The sequence below is a fragment of the Phacochoerus africanus genome, chromosome 8 (genome assembly GCF_016906955.1).
Source record: "Phacochoerus africanus isolate WHEZ1 chromosome 8, ROS_Pafr_v1, whole genome shotgun sequence".
NCBI lineage: Eukaryota > Metazoa > Chordata > Mammalia > Artiodactyla > Suidae > Phacochoerus > Phacochoerus africanus.
The window spans coordinates 91,890,602-91,915,968 of record NC_062551.1 but is presented as its reverse complement, the minus strand read 5'-3'; the positions used below and the strand labels follow the sequence as shown (position 1 = coordinate 91,915,968).

The 25,367-nt window shown below is 56.0% G+C and overlaps 1 protein-coding gene across 13 annotated transcripts; it reads right to left on the bottom strand.

Annotated features, from left to right (window-relative positions):
- Window positions 1-24,130, bottom strand: MAP7D1 (MAP7 domain containing 1). 13 transcript variants are annotated; one of them, XM_047793348.1, is made up of 18 exons: window positions 23,748-24,129; window positions 9,929-10,279; window positions 9,667-9,735; window positions 8,328-8,491; window positions 7,540-7,654; window positions 5,581-5,691; window positions 4,302-4,424; window positions 4,039-4,205; window positions 3,789-3,937; window positions 2,665-3,020; window positions 2,228-2,405; window positions 2,004-2,142; window positions 1,794-1,898; window positions 1,493-1,546; window positions 1,241-1,286; window positions 1,062-1,158; window positions 756-949; window positions 1-594 (listed from the first exon to the last, which is right to left on the bottom strand). In XM_047793348.1, the coding sequence occupies exons 1-18, from the start codon at window positions 23,791-23,793 to the stop codon at window positions 584-586; spliced, it is 2,475 nt and encodes an 824-aa protein (XP_047649304.1). In that variant the 5' UTR covers window positions 23,794-24,129; the 3' UTR covers window positions 1-583. The 13 variants fall into 13 exon arrangements, with proteins under 13 accessions (XP_047649304.1, XP_047649307.1, XP_047649311.1 ...); XM_047793351.1 differs by having other exon boundaries at window positions 2,228-2,378; XM_047793355.1 differs by having other exon boundaries at window positions 2,228-2,378; window positions 2,692-3,020.
- Between the last annotated feature and the right edge of the window lie 1,237 nt (window positions 24,131-25,367).

Sequence of the window (25,367 nt, the reverse complement as noted above, 5' to 3'; positions counted from 1 at the left end):
TGGCAGAATTATTCTCACTTTATTTCTGGAGAAATTTGATCAGATGCAATAACACTGATTCCAGGCGAGGGCAGGGGGCACGGGTACCCCTAAAGCAACCAGTATCCTGTGGCCCAAGGTGCCCCCATCCCCAGACCTGGGTTCCCCCTCAGATACAGTTAAATAGAGGGAGGAAGATCTCCCCAGGGAGTCTTGGGAGGGTCTGCCTCCTGCACCCGCCCCCTCCACGCAGAGGAGTCTGAGCACGAGCTATTTACAGTATTCACATCCACTGTACCCCGCCCAAACCAAGGCAAATACTACAGGTGGCCCTTCCCCATGGGAGGAGACCAGAGAGGCTGTGAGTGTATGTGTGTGTATGCGGGTGTCCGCGCGTGTGAGCACACGAATGCACTGAGGGGCAGGGTCTGGCTCCAGCCAAAGAGACATCAGTCTATAAGGTGCAGATTAAAAATAACAGAGAGGACCCAACCCCCAGGGGCCCAGGCCACTTCCGGCTTTGTTCTGTCTCTTTCTCTTCCAGACATCCTGGCAGATGATGCAGAGGAGCCCTCATAGCTGTGCCTGGATCCAAGGCAACCCCTTAAAGGACTTCTGGAGAGAAAGCAGGAGGGGAAAGAGTCAGGGGAAGCCATGCCCCAAGCCCAGTGTGAGAGGGCCTCTGGCAGAGCTAGGAGAAGAGAGGACAGGACTGAGGAGGCCGGGGAGGGCTGCTGGGAGGTACGGACGTGGGTCCAGGAGACAGGGAGCCCTACCTGTGACCTGGGGAGGCTGCACCACTGCTTTCTTGAGGAAGGCCTCTGCCTCTGGGAAGGGCAGGAGAGCCTCTGGCGTTCGGCCCAGACTCTTGTCCCCAGAGGGCCCCTTAGGGGAGAAGCCGTTCTCCTGGTGCGCTGGGAGAGGCTGCAGGCCATTCACCAGGGACCCTGGCGACTCCTTGTTTGGCAGGCTGTGGATGCAGGGGCCAACGTTCAGGCACCTTCCAGGACAGGCCAGGCCCCCCACAGCTCCAGCTTGACCCTGCCTCCCTGCTCAGGGCCCCTGGGGTTGGGAGCTGGTACCTCCACTGAGGCTCCTGGGGGACCAGCTCCTCTTTCTGCATAGCCTCCTTCTGCAGCCCTGAGGGTCGAGCCTCCATGGCTTTCGCAGGGTCTATCACTGGGAAGAAAGAGCCATCAGTTAGGCGCCAGTGAGAGAATGAGGAGCAAAGGGGAGGGAGACAAGGAAAGCGGGCCTTTACCTGGGCTGGAATTATTGGTCTTGGCCTCCTTTCTGTCCTGCTTCTGCTTTAAAGAGGAAGAGCAGTCAGGCTCAAGGGGCTATCTGGCCCCACCCCAATGAGCTGCAAAATTCTTCTCTTCCCAACCCAGACCCTGAGCAGCCTCCCAGCAGGCCCCCCTGACGGCCTCCTTCCTCCACGCCTACGCCCTCCCCCAACCTCCTTTCTTCACCCGACCTCCACTCCCAACACTGCTCTTAGGGGCATCCTGACCTTGGTTTCAGCAGCTTCTGACTTTCGAGTCCTCTTCATGATCTCCTCCAGGCGCTGTGTGTAGACCCACAGCAGTTAGATCTCCCACCAACCAGCCCCGGTCCCGAGTCTCAGGGTCTTCCAGCTCACACCAACCCTTTCCAGGCCCAGGAACCAGACCGCGCCCCAACCCCTTCTGGTTCTGCCCTCTACGAGCCCATGGCGAGGCCCTAACCTTAACTCCACTAACTAAGCAGGGACCCACCCAGAAGGTGGCCCCGCCCACTAGCGCCCACCCTGCGCCGCCTGCAGTTCAGCAAACCTTTTTGCGCTCTTGCCGCTCTTGCTCCTCCCGCTGGAAGTGCTTCTCCCGCTCCAGACGCTGCCGCTCCGCTTCCTCTCGGGACCGAGCTTCGGCCTCCTCTTTCTGCCAAAGACCCGCGAGTGAGCTCTAGGCAGGAGGCTTGCGATCCCTTTGGGCCAGCCCCCGACCCGCCACCAGGAGGCGCCCGCACCCCGCCCCGTGGGGCACCTGCTTCTGCAGTCGCTCCTGCTCCTCCTGCTCGGCTTGCGCCTTCTCCCGGGCCTCCTGCTCCTCCCGCCTCCGGGCCTCCGCCTCCCGCTCTGCCCGGGCCTCGGCCTCCCGAGCCAGCTGCTCCTCTCGCAATCGCCTGGAGGACAGAGGGTACTCAGGCTCATCCCCACCTTCTTCTCCAGCCCCTGTAAAGGCCCCCTAAGTCCCAAGGGCGTGCTCACTTGTCCCTTTCCGCCTGCAGTCTCCGCTCCTGTTCCTCGCGCTCCCGCTGCTCCCGGGCCTGGCGCCGCTTCTCAGCCAGGAGCCGAGTGGCCTCTTCGCGGTCTGTGGTGCCAGCCATGGGTTTGCTAGGGGTCACCGGGGGAGCAGGGGCTGGGGGTGAGGTCAAGACAGCGGTATCTGGAGTGGGATCCAGGACCAGTAATCAGACACACAGTCACAAGCATCTCCATCACCCCGGCATGCTCTCTGCCTCCTGAACTTTAAGGCAGGAGCCCCACCCACCCAACTCCTGCCATGGACTCTGAGTAGTGAGGTCCTCCTCTCTAGCAGAAGCCTCCTCTTGCTGTCTCCCAACACCCGATCCCAGGCAACTCTGCTGCCCTCACCCTGACCACCTCCCCCTGACAGGAAAAGTGGGCTTCTCCGCCCTGCCCACCTTTTGGCCTCCTCTCTCCATGCCCACCTGCAGGGATCTCCGCTGTGGGCTGCTCCTTCTGGGGTTGGGCTGGGGTGGGTGAGGGCACAGGCGAGGGTGCTGGTGAGGCTGGGGCTGCAGGCTCCTTCTCGTCACTGGCCTTGCCCTTGTTCTGGTTCTTGTCCTCGGGCCCCACCACACTGGGGCTCTCCTTTGCCTCATCCTTCCTCCGAACCCGCCCCTTGGGTGATGCAGTGGTGCCTCGGGGGGATGGTGGTTTTGGGGGCAGAGCATGACCTGGCCCTGGGCTGAGGCAGGGAGAGGCAGGCCTGTGCCAGGATGTGGAGGGAGAGGATGGCCGGGCCTTGGATTTGGGACTGAGAGAAAAGGGAAGAGTTAGACCTTGAGGGCACAGAGTGTCCACGCACAGATGTACACACTCTGAGCATGTCAATTCCCCAGGGAAGTGTCCTCCCCAGGCTAGATCAGCATCCCCACCTTATATGCTCTCAAAGAACCATATAATCTCCTTTCAAAGCATATATCCTAGTTCATAATCACATATTCAAGTATGATGCTTTGATTAATGTGTTTCCCCAATAGCCAGTAAGATTAATAAGTACAGGCCTGATTTGGCTCATGGAAGTGTCCTCAGAACCCAGAACAGTGCTTGGAAGGACCACCCACTGTGGTCCCGCAGGTGTATGTTGAGTGCTTACCAGATGCCAGACACCATTCTAGGTGTTAGGATACTTCAGTAATCAAAACACTCCAGAGTTCCCATTGTGGCTCAGTGGGTTAAGACCCCACCTAGTATCCATGAGGATGCGGGTTTGTTCCCTGGCCTCGCTCAGTGGGTTAAGGACCTGGTGTTGCCACAAGCTTTGGTGTAGGTCGCAGATGCAGCTCAGATCTGGTGTTGCTGTGGCTGTGATGTAGGCCAGCAGCTGAAGCTCTGATTCAACCCCTAGCCTGGGAATTTCCATATGCTGCAGGTATGGCCCTAAAAAAAAAAAAAAAAAAAAATCTGCCCTCAAGGGGCTTTCATTCTAGAGGTGTGGTGCCCAAGGCATATTTATGAGTGGACGGATAGGTGGCTGTCTGGCCTGGCCATCATCAGGCCCCATCCAACTGTCTGGACCCACCTGACATCGGCATTGCCGGCAGAAAGGCGAGGTCGCAGGCGGGGAGAGGCAGGCAGTGACTGGCGCTTCTTGAGGCTGCGCTCCCGGGCCAGGGCACTCTTTTCCTTCTCGTTTTCTCGTTCCTTGTCTTTTTTCTCCTTTTTCTGCACCTAGTGAGGCAAGGAAAGGAGAGCGAAGAAGGAGACCAGAGGTCAATGGTCCCGACGCTCCCTGGGCTGGGCTCCCTGTCCCCACTTGTGTGGCCACTCACCAGTGAGGTCTCTGGCCTCAGGCGGCCTGGGGCGGGACTGCCCCCAGCGCTGGCCTTGCGGCGCTCCCCTCGCTCCCCCGCAGGGACGCAGCGGTGCCCGCTTCGGGGGGCGCTGCACAGAGGTGTCAGGGGGCTGGCGGAGGCTGAGCGTGGGCACACGGGCACGGCTGCGGAGGGATGAGTGCGGTCGGGGCGTGGCCCATTCGCCAGGCTGGCCCCTGCCCCGCCCCTCGCGGGGGCTCTCCCAGGGCTGCCGCCCCTACCCTGGTCCCGGCCGTTTCGGGGCAGTGTGACTGCACTGCGACTCCGTGCCAGGAAGGAGAGGGTGGGCGTCATCAGACGGTCCACGATGCTGCTCTCCCATGCGCTCAGCTGCAGGCTGCGATCTAGAAAGAGAATGCCCGGGAGTGGGAGTTACCGCAGGGCTGCAGTGGGCAGGCAGAGGCATGGGACCGGGCAGGAGCCGAGCCCAAGGAGCCTACCCCAGGAGGACTCGCCTCCAAGCACAGAGGCTACACTTCTCCACCCTGGGGTCTGACCGCCGCTGCAGACCCAGGCAACAAGACACTTCCCAGGGCAACATCCTGCATGGCTTCAGGGGGCTACCGCTCTTCCCAGGTGACAGGGCTCTGCACTGTGAGTATCCATAAGAGCCACCCAGGCATGGTGGCTGACCCAATGCCCACTGTAGGGCCCTGCTCCTCCTACTCTCAGAGGGCTGGCCTGGCGAGGCATGCCCCCAGGAGCTTGGGACAGTGAGGGTCCTTGTGCTCCTCTGACTGAGGAGAAGCCCAGCTTTGGGGCGGCTCATGCCAGGAGAGGCTGCTAGGGGGTGTGGCTTCCCTGGGCCACCCTGCTTTGTCCCCTCAGCTGCTGGGTTATTTTTAGGCTTCAGTCAGGTGGGGTTGGTACAGCAGCTGATTTGGTTGCCAGGAAACGGAGCAACCAAATAAAAGCAGGAGAAACTTATAAATAACTCCTACCATGGCCCCTTCACATGTGAGCACCAGGGCATGGTGGGAATGCAGGGGCTGTGCCACCCTGGTTAGCCACAGCTCTGGAACCAGCCAAGGCCATGACTGGGGCCCTAAAGGCAGAGAAGGCAGGGCTGCATCAGAGTAAGAGGGCCCCTCCACACACAGCACCCGGGCTAGTCTGGTACTCAGGGGCAAGGCCACCTGCCTAAGGCTGGTCTAGGCCTGCTGGCCAAGGCTGAGGATGAGACTGCCTGCCCATTCCCACCCTCCAACCCCTCTCCCCACCCGCACACCTGCTCTTGAGGCCCCAGACAGGCTCTCTGCCTGCTGGGACACTGCCCTTTGTCTCTGTTTTCCTTCCCTACAGGGCACCCCTCTGTTCCCAGGGCCCAGACCCAAATGCCGGCTCCCCAGAGGGGTGCAGGGCCCCGGGCAGGGTAGAGTAGGGATGGAGACCTGGGGTCTGTGAGGGCTCCTGGGACCTGGGGTTCTTGCTGCGCTCTGGAGGAGGCCTGGTAGGGGCTACAAGGAGCTCTGGAGGGAGGAGGGCTGGGCCTTCTCTTACTTCTACTGGGGGAGTTCCAGAGCGTGGCAGAGGACTTTGAGAGCCGCTTGTTGATTATAGAGTCCACGTGTTTGGGCAGGTTTACTGCCGACACGGAGCACCTGCTCCCACCTGGAGGGGAAAAGACACGGCATTAGGGCCGGGCCGGACGGGAGCCAGGGGGGGCACTGAGGCCTTCCATGCAGTATGCTCCGCCGGCAGGGTGGGAGAGGGAGGAGTGGGCAGGCTAGGAAGGGGAGGAGGGGGCAGACTTGGCTCTGGGAGGGGGTGGGGAGGTAGGTAACCAGAGATAATCTGGGTTGGGGGAGCTGATGGAAAAGGAACAGAGGAAGGAGATGGAGTAAAACTAGAGAAACTACAGCCTTCCTGGCCAGGAAGTCATTCCCTAGGGCCCGGCGCTGCGACCCCTCCCCCACAATGACCCCACGTTGGCACCTGCTGACACTGCCCAGCCAAGGCGCTATGGCTGCAACACCCACATACTGGGACAAATGCAGAGACGTTCCCAAGCAGAAGAACCCATGGTCAAAGTCAACTCACGCAAATCCATATATTCACAGGGACATACATATACATGCAGGCACGGGCATACAGAGTGACAGGTACATGCATACATGTGTGCAGACATGCACAGATATAGAAACAAAAACACCAACAGAAAAAGATGCACACAGACACAAACACATTGAAGCGACTTCATCGTATTTGTAAGAGCTAGCGTTTGTTGGATGCTTACCATGTACCAGGCACTGTACTGGGTACTACGCACGTTACCTCACTTGATCCTCCCAAACCTCTACCTACAACCTCAGAGGCAAGTACCACTGTTCCCCCCACTTTGCAGACGAAGAAAGTGAGAAAGCGAGAGGTCAGAGGTCACAGTGCAAATGCCAGAGCTGGGATCCTGACCGGATTCTGACTAATGTCGGAGTTCTCACGGAGGTACACAAGGCCACAGACGCACCAAGGCAAACACATATTAAGACACACAACGCACAGATCCATGAGCATATACACCAAAAGATACACAAGGAGAAATACTGAATCTTGCCATTTCATAAAGACATCCAAACACAGCAGTACATACATGCCAGCTAAAACTCAGACCAAAATTTGTGCTGGCCCTATGTGAGCAAAGCTCAGAGACAAAAATCTACCTTCCAAGACAGGTAAATAAGGAGGTGATAGGTTCTTTAAATATCCAGTGTCTGTAGGGCGTTAAAGTCCTCTTTTATGTATCATCGGCTAATAGTAATTGACATGAGCAAAGAAGGCTAATCAAAAATGACAGATGTTTGGGAGTTCCCTTGCGGCTCAGTGGGTTAAGGACCCAGTGTTGTCACTGCAGCGGCTTGGATCACTGCTGTGGTGCAGGTTTGATCCCTGGCCTAGGAACTTCTACACACTGTGAGTGCAGCAAAAAATAAATTAAAAATAAGTAAAATGAGAAGTTTTTTTTTTTTCTTGCTTTTTAGGGCCGCCCCCACGGCAGATGGAGGTTCCCAGGCTAGGGGTTGTCAAATCAGAGCTGTAGCCACTGGCCTACGCCACAGAAACAGCAACGCCAGATCCGAGCTGTGTCTGCGACCTACACCACAGCTCATGGCAACACCGGATCCTTAACTTAAACCACTGATTGAGGCCAGGGATCAAAACTGCATCCTTATGGGTGCTAGTTACGATCTGTTTCTGCTGAGCCACGAAGGGAACTCCAATGAGAGGTTTGAAGAGCAAACCAAATGAAGAGAGTCCACCTCTGACTTGACAGTGGAAGTCCTTGGGAAGGACTTGATTTTACAGGCTTGGGTTTACAGATCATTCCAGAAGACGAAAGTCACATGAAGCAAGGCATACCTGCAGCAGGGAGCGGTCAGCTCCTAGCACTGAAGCTGCTTCCTTCCCCTACCTCTCAGGCCCCAGCCACCCCCTCCCACCCCACAACCCCTCCAGCCCACTCACTGGTCTTACGTCCTGGGGAGCTGTGGTGCAGGGCCCCTGCCCAGGACCAGCGCTGCTGCCGGATTTCAGCCCACGTCTTTTTCACTGACCGCTGGATGGCTGCTTCATAGCGCTCCTGGTTGGGAGGGGTGGGAGAGAGGTCTGGGCTCAGCACCGCTCCTCCTACCTGGGAGAACGACTCCCCCCTCTCTGGGAACGGTGCCTCCCCATCCGGGAGAAGGTTTCCCTGACTCACGACAAGTAACCAAGGTTACGGAGTCCTCACTATGATTAAAGACAGTTTGCAACAGATCCCTTTCAACTCGTTCTTGGGGAGCTTTTCACTGCTCTTGACTCATTTCCTGAGTGTATGAGCTGTTTCTCTGAGGACGGGGTAGGGGTGGGACTCTCCCGGCCTGGGATGCCACTGGCACTGAGCCACTGGCACTGAGGGTCCTGATCTTGGGGCTGTGTTTGCTTTCAGCCCGAGGCCCCAGGCAGGGCCAGGCTGTGTTTTTCTTCCTTTTTCTTCATGGTGCTCTAGCCAAGGCTGTCCTCACTAGGAGCTCACTCAGCACACTCACACAGACACATCTCTGCACACCTACTCACAGGCACACACACACTCACAGCACTTGGTTACAGGTGCCCACCCAGGCACATACAGAACCAAACGGTCTGCAGTCCCCACAGGACACAGCTGCACACATGAATCCAGATGTGCATGCCCACTGAGTCAGCGTGCAGAAGTGTGCACACACACGCACACAGATCCACACGTGCCTGGTCGGAAAGCGGCACAAGCGCACCTTGTTTTTCTCCAGCTTCTGCCGCTGCCGCTCCTCCAGGGCTGCCCGGCGTTGCTCGGCTTTGAGCCGCTGCTCCTCCAGACGCCGCCGGCGCTCCTGGAGCTGCTTCTCCCGCAGCGCCTTGGCCTTTTCCTCCTTCTCCAGCCACACCGCCTTCTTGGCCGCTGTAGGGAAAGGAGTCCCAGGGGGTGTGAGGGGTCCTGCGGCGCCCAGCCCGGCAGGAGTCTCCTCCCGGGGGCCGGCCTGTTCCTCCCTCCTGGGCGGGTCTTCCGCCTGCCTGGTGGGGAGGGGCCTCTGCTCTCAGACTCCGCCCCCTCCAAATTGAAGGGCATCCTGAGGATGGGCTCGGGCTCAGGATGAGGGATTCCTCCAAGGGAAGCCTGTTTTTCCCTCTTTGGCTTCACAGTCTCTGGGCGCGCAAGGAGAGACAAACTCTTTTTTTGGTTGTTTTTTGGTATACAAACTCTTGAGCGCCAGGCCCCTGTCCGACTTCAGGGCCTCCAGGACAGATTTCCAAGTACCATGATTCGGGGTAGATGAGCCTTCTGAGTCTGAATCTCAGCTCCTCCCCTAGCTGTGTGGCTCAGGCAAAAGATTTCATCTTTCTGAGCCTCTGTTTCCCCATCTTCAAAATGGGTAGAGGGGGAGTTCCCATTGTGGTGCAGAGAAAATGAATCTGCCTAGTATCCATGAGGATGTGGGTTTGATCCCTGGCCCCACTCAATAGGTCGGGGATCCACTGTGAGCTGCAGTGTAGGTCACAGACGAGGCTCAGATCCCGTGTTGCTGTGGCTGTGGCGTAGGCCAGCAGCTGTAGCTCCGGTTTGACCCCTAGCCTGGGAACCTCCATATGCTGCAGGTGCAGCCCTTAAACAAAACAAAACAAAGCAAAAGAAACAAAAAAAAAAAACCCAATGGGTAGAGAGAGGGTTAAGTGGGATAATGTAGTGCTCCTCTTAGCACAGTGCCAATGCTAAATGTTCCAGAAGAGTTCATGTTTCAATAGGATACTGATGGTATTGATGCTAAAGATGCCATTGCTTGGGAGTTCCCATCATGGCTCAGTGGTTAACGAATCCAACTAGAAACCGTGGGGTTGCAGGTTCGATCCCTGGCCTTGCTCCGTGGGTTAAGGATGTGGCATTGCCGTGAGGTGTGGTGTAGGTTGCAGACTCTGCTCGGATCCCGTGTTGCTGTGGCTGTGGTGTAGGGCGGGAGCTACACCTCTGACTAGATCCCTAGCCTGGGAACCTCCATATGCCTTGGGAGCAACCCTAGAAAAGGCAAAAAGACGACAAAAAAAAAAAAGATGCCATTGCTGCTCTTCCCACATACTTACCCAGGTACTTGGCCCGTTCTTCCCGCCGCTCCTTTGCCAGTTTGTGTCTCTCCCCTGCCTTCTTTACATCTTAATAGAGAGAATAAGAAGGGACAGACCTAGGTCAGGAGGCTGCCCCTGCAAGGGGGAGTCAGCCTCAGGGCCCTCCCCCCATGCCTCACCCCCATGCCTTTTCCCATCTCCTCCAGGGCCAAGGAGACTCCCTCTGGTGGCCTTATCCAGAGCTGGGTCTGGGTCCAGAACTAGGGACAGCAATACATACCTTGCTTGGTGGGGGTGCTGTCGGAGGCTGGCACTGCCGTTGGCGATGGCTGGCTACTCCTTCGAGAAGGCCTGGCATCCCGTGGGCCTGTGGCTGGAGGGGTTGGTCCCCTGCTCTTCACTTCTGAGAGAGGGGGCTCTTCTTGCTGGGAGGCTGGTCTAGGCCCAACCAGCCCGGGGGGGCTCTCTGGTTCCAGCGGGAGCTGCTTAGGGCTAGTAATATTCTTCATGGCAGGAGGGGTGTCTGGGGGAGTGTCGGGCACCAGGGCTGACATCAGTGGTGGCGGTGGTGGCGGGGAAGGGTCACCTTCTGGAGAAGGTCTTGGCTCTGGTGGGGTCCTGGCTGCCACAGCTGGGAAACCAACACAAGAGAAGAAAGTCAAGTAGAACATCTGTGCCATCAGTTCAACAGGCAGCTCTCCCCCTTGTCCAGCTGATTTTCTTCTTTTTTTTTGTTTTTAGGGCTGCACCTGTGGCATATGAAGGTTCCCAGGCTAGGGGTGCAATCCGAGCTATAGCCTCTGGCTTACACCATAGGCACAGCAACTCAGGAGCTAAGCCGTGTCTGTGACCTATAGCACAACTCATGGCAATGCTGGATCCTTAACCCACTGAGCAAGGCCAGGGATCGAACCTGCACCCTCATGGATGCCAGTACGGTTAGTTAACCACTGAGCCACGACGGGAGCTCCCAGCTGATTTTCATTAATTCAAACATGTTTATCAAGTTCCTACTATGTGCCAGGCCCTGATCCAGGTATTAATGATGTAATGGTGAGAAATTGGCCATAGCCCCTGCCTGTGTGGAGCCCACACTCTATCTAGTAGGACAGAGAAGACAAGTAGCTGGGCAATTATAGTACAGCCTAAGTTCCACGTCTCGGGTAGCATGGCAGAGATGGTCAACCTGTATTTGAGGGGCTTCCCGCAGAAGGAATAGCCACGCTGAGATCCAGGATGTGCTGGAGATGGCAAACCAAGCAGGAGAGCATTCTGCTAAGCGAGGAGCGTTTGCCAAGGGGCAGAAGGGAGCAGGGTATATCAGAAAAACTAAGGAGAAGTTTATAGTAGTTATTAGAGCACCAAATGGTAATGATTGGTTTCTATGTCTGCCTCCCTCACCTTTCGGCTTTACCTTGGGGTTGCAGGGCCCAACCCAAGGCCTGGTGCAGGCAGTGCCACTGCACATGGGACTGGCCAGGGGGAGGGACATAAGCACTGGTGCCCCCAACAGTGAGTAGGCGACTGGCCACACCCCCCTCATCATCTTTTGTCTTTCCCAACCACCATCAGACTTTTCTTTTTTTTTTTTTTGGCCTTTTGTCTTTTTAGGGCCACACTTGCAGCATATGGAGGTTCCCAGGCTAAGGGTCCAATCGGAGCTGTGGCTGCCAGTCTATACCAGAGCCACAGCAATGCAGGATCCGAGCCACGTCGGCGACCTACACCACAGCTCACAGCAACGCTGGATCCTTGACCCACTGAGCGAGGCCGGGATGCACTGAACCTGTGTTCTCATGGATGCTAGTCAGGTTCATTAACCACTGAGCCATGACAGGAACTCCCCGACTTTTTCTTTTAGACATTAATATTTTGGTACAGTGGGTTAAGTACCTGACTGCAATGACTCAGGTAGCTGCAAAGCCACAGGTTCAGTCCCTGGCCTGGAGTAGTGGAAAGGATCCTGTGTTGCCACAGCTTGGCTTGGATTCAGTCCCTGGCCCAGGAATTTCCATACGCCACAAGTGTGACCATTAAAAAAAAAAAAAAGTATTATTTCAGAGTTCGTGTAAAAGCCACCAGAGTGCAGAGTAAGGAAGCACGTGATTGGGTGTATCCATGTCCACACTGTGAGCACGAATGTACCACAGGGCAACTGAAAGACAGGCTTTGGAGTCAACCGGATGAAGGCCTGATTCTGATCTCACCACCCAAGACAGGACGAGAGGGCCTGTTCCAGGGCAGGTCACCTTAGGGCAAGCCGTTCAACCTCTCTAAGCCTCAGTTTCATCTCTGTAAAATGGGGCCTATGAGCCCAAGCCGGCAAGGATGTCAGTGAAGCACCTGGAAGAGTAAGTGTCAGAAACCTCACTTCCTTCTCTTTTCCTGTGGGTCTTATGAAGCTGCCAAAGAGAAGCCTCTGCATGCTGAGCCTTGGTGCCGTCTGCTGCTACCCTCTGGGCACTGAGGGGACCACTGGGGACACAGCCACTGACCTGGGCTAAGAGATCAGGGCCAGGGTCCACGGAAAGGTCAATCTAAGGAGGCAATTTTTACTCTCACCAGGTGCCTCCACCACACAGGAACCCTGACACTCTCAGGAGGTGACAAATTCCCCATCCCTATGGGTGACAGCATGTATACAGGGAGAGAACATGCCCCAGCAGTTGGCTTTGGAACTCTGGGCACCTTTTTCAAGGAGACAGGTGTCCAGTAGTTGAATATAGGCTCTGAAGGCAGACTATTTGAATATCTGGCCTCCCCACTGTGTGACCTTGGGCTAGTTACAGACCCTCTCTGTGCCACAGCTCCTCTTCCATAAAATGCAAACAGCACCTATTTCATGGGATTATGATGAGTGTTAGTGACAACATTTACCACTAACACGTACATATTTCTTGAGAGCTTCCTATGTTGAAAGCATTTTACACATATTAGGAGTTCCCACTGTGGCACAGCAGGTTAAGGATCTGGCATTGCCACATCTGCGGCACAGATCACAGCTCGGATTCGATCCCTGGCCTGGGAATTTGTATATGCCGTGGGTGCAGCCAAAAAATTTTTTTTACACACCTTAGTTGTAATCCTTACTACACTACCTATGAAAGAGGCATATAAATATCTCTTCCAGATAGAGGAGGAAGGTAAAGCAAAAAGAGGTTAAAGTAACTTGAGGTCACTCAGCTGGTAAGTGAAGAAGCCTCGACTCGAACCCAGTGTTGGTCCCCAGAGCCCATGCTCTTACCCCTCACACCCTCCTGCCTCTGTTTAAGGCAGTATTAGGTAATTTATGTTACACAATGAAATTGTCTGAGGCTCACACTATTTCCCCCGCATTCCTTCCCTTCCAGTTGCCTGGGGCTCCAAGGTGGAGCCCCAGCTAAGGCCTTATGTCCCAGTGGTCCCTCCCACTCTGCCAGCCCCTAAGCTCAGGACAATTCACCCAGCTCTCCCTATACCAGGTCCAGAAGGCTGCCTAGTCACGGCTAGTCTAATTCCCAGTTCCAGTGGACAGGAAAACTAGTGGCGACCATTTAGAGAGTACTCACTATGGAACGAGAGCTAAGCCGGGCCCTCGGTGTCCACGCCCTGAACCTTCAAATGAGCTCTGAGAGGCAGAGATTCTCATCCCCATTGGTCAGATGGGACAATCAAAGTTGACCCCGCTAAGTGATCTGCCCAGGGTCATAGAACCAGCACATGGCAGAGGCAGGATTTGAACCCAGGACTGTCTGGGACTAAAAGGCCTGGAAGTGTGAGCACAAAGCTTGAAGGCTGAGGGTGAGGCCTGTTTACTGCCATTCTCCTAGCACCTGTGCGTGCTACAGGTGTTGCAAGGAAAACTGGTAGGCGGATGTTTGTCTACACCGAGGTAAATCACACCCACCAGGCAAGACGGTGAATCTCCAGCTAGCTCCCAACTAGCCGCGTGAAGGAAGCCGGAGAGGAAGCAGAGGGAGGAGGCCTGGAAGGATCTGCACCTGGGCCTCTGATGCAGCCGGGTGGAAAGATCTTAGGTTTCAGAGTCAGACAGGCCTGAGTGGGGGGATGTCAGTCAGCTCTGCTGAGGGACCCTGGGCAAGCCCTGAACCTGTCTGAGCCCCAGTTTTCTCACCGAGTTGCTAGGACCTATGGTGAGTAGGTACCTCGTTTCTGGCTCCTGGCAAGAGTTCCATAAGCAGCACCTGCCAGAAAGAATCAGTCCACGTCATCCCCACTGCTCCATGACACTGCTCTTCTCAAGGTCACAAGTGACTTCCACGGTGCTAAGTCAGCAGCCACTTCCTGGTCCTCGTCCTGCATTCGACACCGTCCTTCCCTCAATGCCCCTTGAACACTTTCTTCAATTGGCTCTGAAGACAACACACTCTCCTGGTTTTCCTTCAGCTTGCTGGCTGTCACTCCTCAGGCTTCTTTGCTGGTCCCTCCTTAATTCCCTAACGTCTTAGCACCAGAGCGCCCCAGGGCTCAGGGGCAGACCTCATCTCTTTTCTGTCTACACATACTCCCTTGGTGACCTCATCCAGACTCACGGCTTTAAATACCACCGCTCTGCTGATGACGACCAAATTTGTGTCTCTAGCCCAGGCCTCTCCCTTGAGTGCCAGTTTCGATCATGCAACTCCCTACTTAACACCCCTGCAGGTCTTAGTGATGCCCCAAATTCACCCTCCAAAACTGAGCTCCTGCTCTCTCCCCCCCAAACCCTACTCCTTCTCTAGTTCTCCCATCTCAGTCATTGGCAACCCAGTCCTTCCAGTTTCTTGGGCCCAAAGTCTTGGAGTCATTTTAGAATCGTTTATCTCATGCCTCCCATCTAATCTCTCAGTAAATCTTTTTGGCTCCATTGGCAAAATATATTCTGAATTCAATCCCTCCTATCTCCACTTCCACTATCTTGGTCCAGCCACTATAATCTCATAAAAAGACTTCCTGCTGCCATTCTTTGTTCCCCTTTGATCTTTTCTCACCACAGCACCAGAATGATTCTGTTCAAGAATAAGTCAGGAATTCCCATTGTGGCTCAGTGGTAACACACCTGACTAGTGTCCATGAGGACGTGGGTTCGATCCCAGGCCTTGATCAGTGGGTTAAGGACCCGGCATTGCCATGAGCTGTGGTGTAGGTTGCAGATGTGGCTCGGATCTGGCATTGCTGTGGCTGTGGCACAGGCCGGCAGGTACAGCTCCAATTCCACCCCAGCCTGGGAACTTCCATATGTAACAGATGCGACCCTAAAAAGCCAAAATAAAAATAATAATAATAAGTCAGGTCAAGTCGCTCCTCTGACAAAATCCTCCCAAGATGTTCCATCTCATGGGGAGGACAAACCAAAGGCATCACAATGACCTCCAAGGCCCTTTGGGACCCTTGATCGTCCGCCCATTGAGTCTTGGGCCTCCTCTCCTCCTCCCCTTCTCCCCCTGCTCTGTCTCTTCTGGCCACTGTCCCTTATTTGTGCCAGGCACACTCCTTTCTCGGGGCTTTGCCCTCGCTGTTCCCTCTGCCAGAATTCTCTGCCTCCGGGTCCTGCATGTCTCACTTCCTCACCTCTTCCAGGTCTTTACCCGAAGGTCACTTCTCAGTCAAGCCTCCCCTGACCGCCTCCATTTAAAACCACCAACTGCAGCTGAAGTTTCTCTCCTCTTTCCAAACTGTACTCTTTTTCCTTCCAACTCTATTTTTCTCTGTAAGCATTGGCACCATTTTAGCACTGTCTCCCACTGCCGGAAAATAATTTCCATGAGGGTACAAGTTTTTGTCTACTTTGTTAGCTGTTCTGTCTGAGGCCAACAGAGCCTGGCACATAGGTGCTCCACTGCTATTTGCTGAATGAATAAACCACTGAACCCCACCCTGGCAGATACCATCAGCATCTCTCTTCCCTGGATGACTGCAAAGTCCTCCCCCCCCCGCCCAGTGCTCTATGTATTTCCACACTGGTCTACAGAGCAGCCAAAGGAATTGTTTCCAAATGCAAATATGGCTGGCATAGGCTGCAGTCCCTGTCTCCCTCCCCTATTCCTCTTGGAGCCCCTCCTCTGCTCCCCTGCTCCCCACTTGCTGTCTACACTCCAGCCACACTGAACTTTTAATTCTGATAGCCATGAGTGCTCCCTCTGCGGCAGGGCCCTTGCACATGCTCTCTCCCCTCCCTCTTTTCTTTAGTAATTCCCATTTACCCTTCAGATCTTAGCTTAGGCATCATTTCCTTGGGGAAGCCTTCTTGGAGCAGGATAAATTCCTTCCTTATGTATAGTCGTGGCTTCATTTGCCTCTTGTTTGGAGCATTGTGACTGTTACAATTTTAAACTTCCTTGTGTGGTTCTTTTGTTACTGTCAGCCTCGCCCTAGACTGAGGAAGCCCTACAAGGGCTGGGCCACGCCTGCTCTGCTCGCCACTGCATCGCCAGCAGCTCCCATGGTGCCCAGTACAAGGAGACAGTCACAAGTCACTGCTGAATGAGAATAAAGTGCTGTAGAAGGAAGCCACCCTTGCCTAAAGCAGGTGCACAGAGAAGGAGGTTTTTTTTACTCTAATAAAGAGTAAATCCGTGTGGCAATTTATTGCAAAGGGATAAACCCTTGAAGGGAGGCAACACAACTCCATGTCAACTGCGTCTGGCAGCTTCCTGGACGAAGGTACTCAGGTAGAAGTTAATAAAAGTAATAAATGAGCGTTGACTCCAGCAGTTCAACAAGAAAAACTTCTCAAGCGGCAAGCAGCATGAGTTTGGAATGCTTCTCCTGAGCTGGCGGACTACTGACCCTGAATACAAATATTTTCCCCAGAATTATGCCAACCCTGATGAAATGTCATTGGGACAGTATTATTCGGACTAATTATGTTATGCCGAATTGTTTCTTTGGTTAATTATCTATCTGGCATGATTAAATCAATATCTGGTTATCCCCAATTTCAATAATCAGATGTGATCCTTCAGCCACCTCACTCTGTTTTTTTCTTTTTTGGCCACCCAGCAGCATATAGAGTTCCTGGGCCAGGGATCAGAGCCGAGCCACAGTTGCAGCCTACACTACGCTGCAACTGTGGCAATGCTGGATCCTTAAACCCACTGTACCAGGCCAGGGATCAAAACTGGGCTCTGGTGCTGCAGAGACACTGCCGATCCCGCTGCGTCACGATGGGGACTCCAGCCGCTTCATTTTAGTTTATTTTTGTCCGTGTCAAATTGTGAGGTTTTTTTAATCTACCAGAAGTATTTGTTAAGAACTGGATAAGAGACAGATAGTTTGTATTTATTTCTTGGCACAAAAAGCATTAGCAGGGCAAAGGTGCGGGAGCCAGCTGTAAGGTCAGTAAGTCCTATCTTCCCAAAAGCCCCAAGAGGGACTGCAGAAAGATCAGGGCCAAGTCTCTCTGAGGGCCTGTCACATGTCTCAGGGTGCTTACTCCTCATCTCCACCCTCCGGGAGCTGGCAGGCTTTTCCTCTTATCCCTTCCTCCTCCCACCCCAACAACTCCTCTCACAACACTGATAACTCAGTCTGCCTTTTTTGGCTGCCTGCTGCCCTTGCCCCTGGCAGTGGAGAGCTGGTGGAGAGAAGAGACTGGGTCTTTATTCGATTTTACTTTTTTTCGGGGGGGGGGGCACTAGAGGCATATGGAGGTTCTCAGGCTAGGGGTCAAATTGGAGCTGCAGCTGCCAGCCTACACCACAGCCACAGCAACACGGGATCTGAGCCCCATCTGCGATCTACACCACAGCTTGCGGCAACACAGGATCCCTGATCCACTGAGGGAGGCCAGGGGTCAAACCCATGTTCTCATGGATACTAGTTGGATTCACTTCCGCTGAGCCATGATGGGAAATCCCAAGACACTGGGTCCTAATCCTTCTTGCAGCCCAAAGCCTTATATAAGACCTGCCCAGCAAAGAATAGGAACTCTGTCTGTTTAATGAATATCTGGATGGATGGGTGGATGGATGAGTGGATGGATGGACAGATGCACTGTGGGCAACCTAGTAAAACCCCACGTTGCTCCAAAGCCTGGCCTCTCTCACCCCAAATGTCTTCACCGTATCAGAGCTTTGTGTGTGCTCTGCCAGCTCCTAAGCCCAGGAAGGGAAACAAAACTAACTTACTGAAGCCCCACAGAACGCCAGGCACTCTCCCTTATCTCGTCTGGTTCTTGTTACAGCCCCAAAAGGAAAGTGCCGTGGAGGGCCCCATTCCCCAGGTGAGAACACTTACTCAACAGGTTAAATGAACTGCTCACGTCAGTGTCAGAGGTAGGATTGGGCCCAAGCCTGTCTGATGACAAAACCCTTATGTCACACTGTTTCTGGTGGGTGTCACATCAGCCCTCCCCAAGGCGCCTGTCTGTTCCCTGAAGAAGGAAGTGATTCAGTGGTGCCCCCGGGGAGGTTTCCCCCGTGAAGGTGAAGGGTACAGGTGGGGCAGGCAGGTCCTGAGCTCAGAGGGCAGGAATGCAGGGAAGGCAGGCTCCTGCCCTGGCTGGCCACCAGGAGGTAAGAAGTGGGGCACCTGAGCCTGGGTGGGGGCAAGTGGCCCTCCTCCAGGGGGCAGAGAAAGGGAGTGCCCAGGAGAGGGGGTGACAGACGGGGGAGCGTGGGGAGGCAGAGGTCAGCACCTCCAGCCAGGGCCCTCCTGGCTCTCGCAGCAGCTCTTTAGGGGGCAGCACTGGACCAGACAAATGGAGACAGGGAGGCCGACACAGGGGCAAACACACAGAGTACACACTGCAGACAGACAGTGACACCCAGACAATGTGGACAGAGAGACAATGGCCAGGGACAAGACACATTCTTTCCTCTCTCCCCTGTTACATTCAGGAAGCTGACTTACTGGGATTCAGAAATCTAGACACACACACACACACACACACACACACACAGAGCCAGGCCCACCCCCCCTCGGGCACAGACAAAGCCTCAGAGATTCATACAGCACTCAGAGACACCATGTCCCCATGTATTTATACAGCCTCACCCAGGTCACTTCGGGCCCGCCCCTCTGGGCACTCCTTTCCCTGGGTCCAGAGAAAGTCCAGTTAACAGCAGCAACAGGAGTTCCCGTCGTGGCGCAGTGGTTAACGAATCCAACTAGGAACCATGAGGTTGCGGGTTCGGTCCCTGCCCTTGCTCAGTGGGTTAACAATCCGGAGCTGCTGTGAGCTGTGGTGTAGGTTGCAGACGTGGCTCGGATCTCGCGTTGCTGTGGCTCTGGCATAGGCCGGAGACTACAGCTCCGATTGGACCCCTAGCCTGGGAACCTCCATATGCCGAGGGAGCGGCCCAAGAAATAGCAAAGACAAAAAAAAAAAAAAACAAAAAACAGCAGCAACAGCTAATGCTGGGTCAGGCACAGCTAAACGCCTTAACACTTCAGCCCTTTTCATCTTTGCCACAATCCTGTGAGGGAGATATCGTTACCCCACTTGACAAATGAGGAAATAGATTCAGAGAGACTAAGACACTTGCTTAAGTCACACAGCCGGTGAGCAGCAAAGCTGGGTTCGGGACCTGAATCAGGGGGACAGTCTGTACCTTCCCTTTGCTACCCAAAGGGGGCAGCCTCCTGGGCTTCCTCTCCCTGACAGATCTGGGCTGGGAGGATGGGGGTGGGCAGGAAGGACAAGTCTGGGAGATGCCTGGTTGTGGGGCCGGACAGAGGGGACCCTTAGTGGGCGGCATCGCTCAGGGTCTGGCCAGAGCTGGGCCGGCGCTGAGAGGGGGTGAACTAGGAGAGGGACCGCGTGCTCCAGCGGTCCTCTGATCCTGGGCCACAGGCCCTCTGCAGCAGGGTGTGGGGGCCAGGCCATGGGCCTCTGTGGGTGATAAGGCCGGGATCCCATCTGAGACTGCAGATCTGAGGAGCACTCTGGCCCGGCTGGCGGCCATTGTTCCCAGCCTCCAATCAGGAGCACCCACTTCCTGTTATTTTAGGCGGCAGGAAATGACCCCATCCCGCAGCCTGGGCCCTCCCTCAGCCCCAGCAGGGCTGCCCACACTGGGGCCTAGAAGCTGAGATCAGAGGCCCAGCCTTAGGCCAAGGCCTGAGGATGGCCCACTGGCTGAATTATCACTGCTGCCTGAGTCCAGGGCCTCCTTCCGGTCCGACTTACTCAGGTACGAACCTTTCAGGATGCACTGGGGACCCAGGGCTCTGCTGGCTCTACCTCCGCCGGCCCAAGAAAAGATCACAGGGTCCCTAAACCCAAGACGTCCACAGAAGATTAGTCATGCGAGGAGAGTGGGCCAGACTCTGTCACTAGCTGGCTTTGGTGCATAAGGCTGGACCTGGGTTGGAATCCTGCCTCTGCCACTACCTGGCTGTGTTTTACTTTGAGTTATGTCCCTCTCTGAGCCTCATCTATAAGATCAGGGTCATACTAGTCCCTACATGGGACAGTTTTGAGAATCAAATGAGACAATGCACAGGACATGCTAAGCACTATGCCTGGCACAGAGAAGGTCCTTAATAAATAGGAGTGGGAGATAAGCAGGTTCACCCAGGGGGGTCTATCCTTGGCTCAAATCTCCTCTTACAACTGGTGAGGAGCACTCGATACCAGGTTCTTTTAATCCTACCATGCTCTCTCACCTCCTCTTGGGGCAGAGCTGCAGCTGAGGGGTGATGGAGGAGACACTGAAGGCTGTGCCCCGGAGTGCCAGGCAGAGCTGCCACCACCAACAAAGCTGCATTATCTGGGCCTGGCTTGTTGGCTGCCTCATTGGTCCCAAGGCCCAGTGGGGACCCAAGGACATGGTTCCCAGCTGCCTGTGACCAAACTCCCTTCTCAGCCTTGGTCAGACCTGAGACCTGCCCTGATGCCCTCAGGCGCCACCACCCCAGCCTGGGCTCTGCTTTGAGCTCTTTCCCTGCTCCCTCAGCCTGGCCCACCCTCAGATGATGCCCATCCCTGGGGGTGGGGTGGTGAACTGGCCTGGTGCCCCTTCCTCCTCATTTGCATATGCGTGACTGCACATTAGGGGCTCATTAAGGGCCTCATTACTGGGCCCACCAGCCTAAGAAGGGACAGAAGCTGTCGGTGGGAGCTGCCAGCCAGGCTGGCTGCTGTATGGAGAGACATGGCCCATCGTGCCAGCCTCACCAACATCTCCTCATCCATTCAGGTCTACCTCAAATGCCTCCTGGGTGAGGCCTTCCCCAGGCAGAGCCCACTGACCGCTGTATCACCATGCCACCTGTGCCTCCCAGCAGTGGACACATCTGCTTTCCCCACTGGGTCCAGAGCTCCATGAGGCGCTCTGATTCACTTCTCTGCCGATGGCACAGCCAGCTGGCACAAGGTGGGTATAAGTATGGGTGCGCTGGATAGTGGCACCCATCCCATGGGTCTCTCTCCCACTCCCACAGTGCCACTCCAAGCATAGGGGCCCTCTGTTCCCAGATACACCTCGGCTCATGTTTGTCTAGAAACCACCTCCCCCTTGCTCTCTGGCCTACATTCACCTCTTGAAGTTCTTTTTTTTATTATTATTTTTTTTGGCCGCACCTGCAGCACACGAAAGTTCATGGCCAGGGATTAAACTCACACTACAGCAGTGATCCAAGCCACTGCAGTGACAATACTGGATCCTTAACCCATTGTGCCACAAGGGAACTCCTACCTCTTGAAGTTCTAATTAATCCATACCACCTTCTCAGGCCTCTGAAGGAATTAAAAATAATAACAATAAAAATAAATAGCCTTTATTGAGCATTAACTATGTATCAGGACCTCTCCTGAGTGTATTATGTGTTCCTCTAATTTAATGATCCCAATGTCTCTGTCTCTATGTGTATAATTTCTAACATATTATCGATGGGAAAATTTAACTAAGGTCATACAGTAGCAAGTTATGAAGGGAGATTGAAACTGTTTGATTCCAGAGTCTACACTCTTAAGCAAACTGACACCCAATTCCTGCCCCTGCCTCCCCCACATTTTGTACCTTCCTGCTGGCACCAGTTCCAGTGAGCCTGACCACAATAATGGTGACAACACCGTACTGCGGGCTTCTGTGCGCCAGACTCCTGTAGCTCCATCATCTCTAACCCTCACATTAACCCAAAATGCTCCTTGTAGAAACTGTGGCCGGAGAAGGTAAGTCACTTGCTCCAGTCCACACTTGTCCCCGACTCCATGCGGCCTCCTGTTAACGCTCCGTGCAAAGGGAACTCAAAGAGAGCAAGGATCCTGTCATGTGTGCTCAGCGTCTCAGACCCATGCCCCCAACTCTCACAGGGCACATACAAGGGATACTGTCTTTACTCCCAGGAAGCCCTTGACTCATAGGGCCCCTTGTCACCTTCGACTTCTGTGTAGGGACGGCCACCATCCTGACTCAGATTCTCATGTAAGTCCATTCTGGCCCCTGTGTATAGAAGAGTCCGCCCAATCCAGGACCCTGTATGCAGGACCCACCCAGGCCCCTCAATATAGGCAAGTATTCCACCCGTGCCCTCATATTCAGCCCCAATATCCGACTTATATGCCCTACTTGTAGACCAGCCACCCACCCCAGCCGTCATCTATGGCCCAGTAATCACCTCCATTCGGGCCCCGATGTACATACAGTGCCAGGGACCCTCAGCTGCAGAGGGCCAAAAAGCAGATGGAAGGGGCCCAGGCTAGGCCTCCCTGAATGTCCCCTCTCAGGCTCAGCAGGGCCAAAACAGACCCAGGTGCCATTGTTCCAGCACAGCCTCCAAACCTCCCAAACTACACCAGTCTGATAAGCTCCCCTCTGCGTCCGCCAGCTCCCACACCCACAGGGTCCCCCTGAAGCACCCACACTGGCATGGGGAGGAGCCCACCCACAGCCAAGCGGCTCCACCTTGTCCTGGGCTCTCCGCACCCACAGACACTGTTTCATCCTGGGCCTACACCCCAGGGGGCAGGGAGGTGACAGGGATTAGGCTCTAGGACTCTCTGGAGGTGTGGGGTTGGGGCCACCTCCCCCCTGAGTCAGTGGGAACAGAACTCGGGTCCTCAGTAATCATGCTCTTCCCTCCCTTTCCAGGAAGAAAGAGAAAGAGAAATCCCTCCCTCCAACCCCAGGCCCAACCAGAAACCTGTCCCCACCCCCTCATCAGCTGCTCCCAGATCCGAATGGGATTTGCAGAAGTCCCGGCACTGGTGGTTGGTGGGGTGAGGGGAGGAGAGAGGAGAGCTTTGAAGGGGGGGCAGGGGTGTGTGTGTGTGTGTGTGTGTGTGTGTGTGTGTGTGTGTGTGTGTGTGAAAAGAGGGTAGGTATCTGAGGCCTCAGGCTGAGGAATGATGTGGCAGGTCCCTGGAGTGCCGGCCTCGCACATTCTCCAGGGAAAGCCTCAGACCCAGAGAGGCTGAAAAGGAGGGCGACAGGATGGACAGATTTACTTCTGGCCCCCTCCTCCCCAAATCGGACTGGGTGGGCTCCAGAGTAGGCCAGGCTGCAGGGGAATCAGCCCACTCCCCAGCTCCCGCCCTCGCCCCAAACAATGCCGCTTCCCCCTCCCCCTCGCCTTTATCCGGCGGGTTACTTGGCAGCCGCCGCTAGAGACCTCCCCCTCGCCTCCCCTCCCGGCCAGCCCTCTGCAGCAACAGGCCCTTTGCGCGGCAGCTGGAGGGATAGGGTGGGGGCGAGGTCTGGGCCAGGGCCTGGGCGTGGGGGGTGCCAGGGCCTAGGCTTCGGTATGCAAGGCTTCCGGCCTGAAAATCTGGACCCCCGACACACACATCCAGGCAGGGGTCACACGTGCCCATCAGGGACGCCCCACTCGGGAGAAGAAGATCTTCAAGGCCTGGGGTGGACTGGGAAGGTGGGTAGAGGCAGGGAAGCTGAGGTGACACTGGACTGGGGCAGAAGGGTCACCAGCAACTCCACAGCAGGGTCCCGGCGGACCCCGCCGCTCAGGCCTTCCCAGCGCCCGGGGTGGGGGAGGGGGCAGCTGTCAGAAGATGCGTCGGTGGCCCAGAGCCGCCGACGCCGCCACAGCCTTTATTTTTAAACTTCCAAGTGGTCAGAGGGCGCGGCGAGGGAGGGGTCCCCACTGAGTGGGCCGGCCTCATCCTCGGCCTTCCCGAGGCCCCTAGATGCCCCTCTCCCATCTATCCTCTGGCATACCTGGGGGTGCGCCGGCACCCGGCTCCGAACGCGAGCCGCTCTCCATGGCTGCGGCGTTACGGCTGGGGGGGGTATCTCGGGGGTCTCAGCGGCGACGGCGGCGGCGGCCGGCGGCCAAGATAGGGGTCCCGCGGCGCATCACGCCCGGCCCGGCCCGGCGGGCAACGATTCGGAGGTGGAGGGAGCTCCGGAGAAGGTCGAGGCTGACTCGGCTGGTGGCCTGCGGGCTCGGACTCGCTGGCCGCCCAGTGTCTGCCGGCTCCGGCCGCGATTCTGCTCCCTGCCAGTCGCCGGCCCAGTCCCGGCCGCGGCCCAACCCTATTGTACCGCCCGGGCTGGGCCTGGCCTCTCCGCCGGCGCGTACCAAATGCGACGCGGGGAGAGCCGCCCCCGCAGCGCCCGGGCACCGAGCGGCCGCGCGCGCGCCCCGCCCCCGCCCTGGGGCGCGGGACCTCGAGCCTGGGGACGCCTCTAATGCGGGCTGCGGCGGAGGGGACGCCACGACTCCTGGAGGACACCCGTCCAGCTGCCTCCCCCCGCGGCCGCGCGTTGGTATGCGCCGCAGCGTGAGCCGACTATGTAGGGAGCGCTTTGGTGACTCACCCGCCGCTGGGACTGAGGGGAGTAGGGGGGAGCCGGGATGGGAACCCCCAATCCCACCCTGGAGCCTGGGAGCTCCGGCTCTGGGGGTCTCAGCGGCAGCTTCCAGTCTACATTCTCTCCCAAACCCACCTCCAACAAAATTCACCCGGGAACGTCGGGAGACCTGAAGGAGGGTCACAAGAAGCTCCCTAAAAGGGCTATGCTTTCTCTCCCCCGATGATGGCTGGGGTGGGGAGAGGCTCGGGAACCTTTACGCCCGCCCTTCCTCCATCATCCCACAGTTGGTGTCTTCCCTGCTCCTTTGGGGTAATTACAGACCTGCACCACTGCTTTACCCAAGTCTCTAATCTTCTGGGTCTCTCCCGGCTCCAAACTGGGTGGTCCAGGCTCTGAACCACCCCCAGCCCCATCAGAGGACCCCTCCAGGTTCTCCGAAAGGATTTTTATCCCCTGTGTCCTGTAGCAGGAGGCAATGAGTCCCTTCTGACTCCCCTCCCCCAAAGTAGTCCTATTTCCCAGGCCTGGGGCATCGATCCCCCAATCCCCTTGCTAGTGCCAGCTGAGGTGGCGCCTCAAGCCAAGTCAGGCCCAGCTTGAGCAGAGAGCTGGAAGCTTGCTGGGAAGGTGGATCGATGATGGTGCTGCAGGGATTGACAGAGGGGAGGAAGGAGGAGGCGCAGCTGGGCCCTGGCCACCCCATCCCTGCCCTTTGTCCTGACCTCCAGAAGGTCAGTTGTCTGGTTCTCTGTTGCCCAAAGATTAGGCCCAGCGATATGCTGCCCTCTGTCCCCCTCCCCTTTCCCGCCAGTGCCTCCTTTGAGCAGCTCCAGAGAGCAGCCATTTCAAGGCGGAGGGTTGGGAACAAAAGAGTCTGAGTCTCAGGCCACCTGGGAGCTGACTGTCCTGGGAGGAATGAGTAGTTGGGGGCCCGACCCTTCTTGGGAGGCCCTGGAGGGAAAATACTACCTTCCCCAGTCCGAAAACATTAGCAAAGGATAATGATAGAAAGCCTGCAAC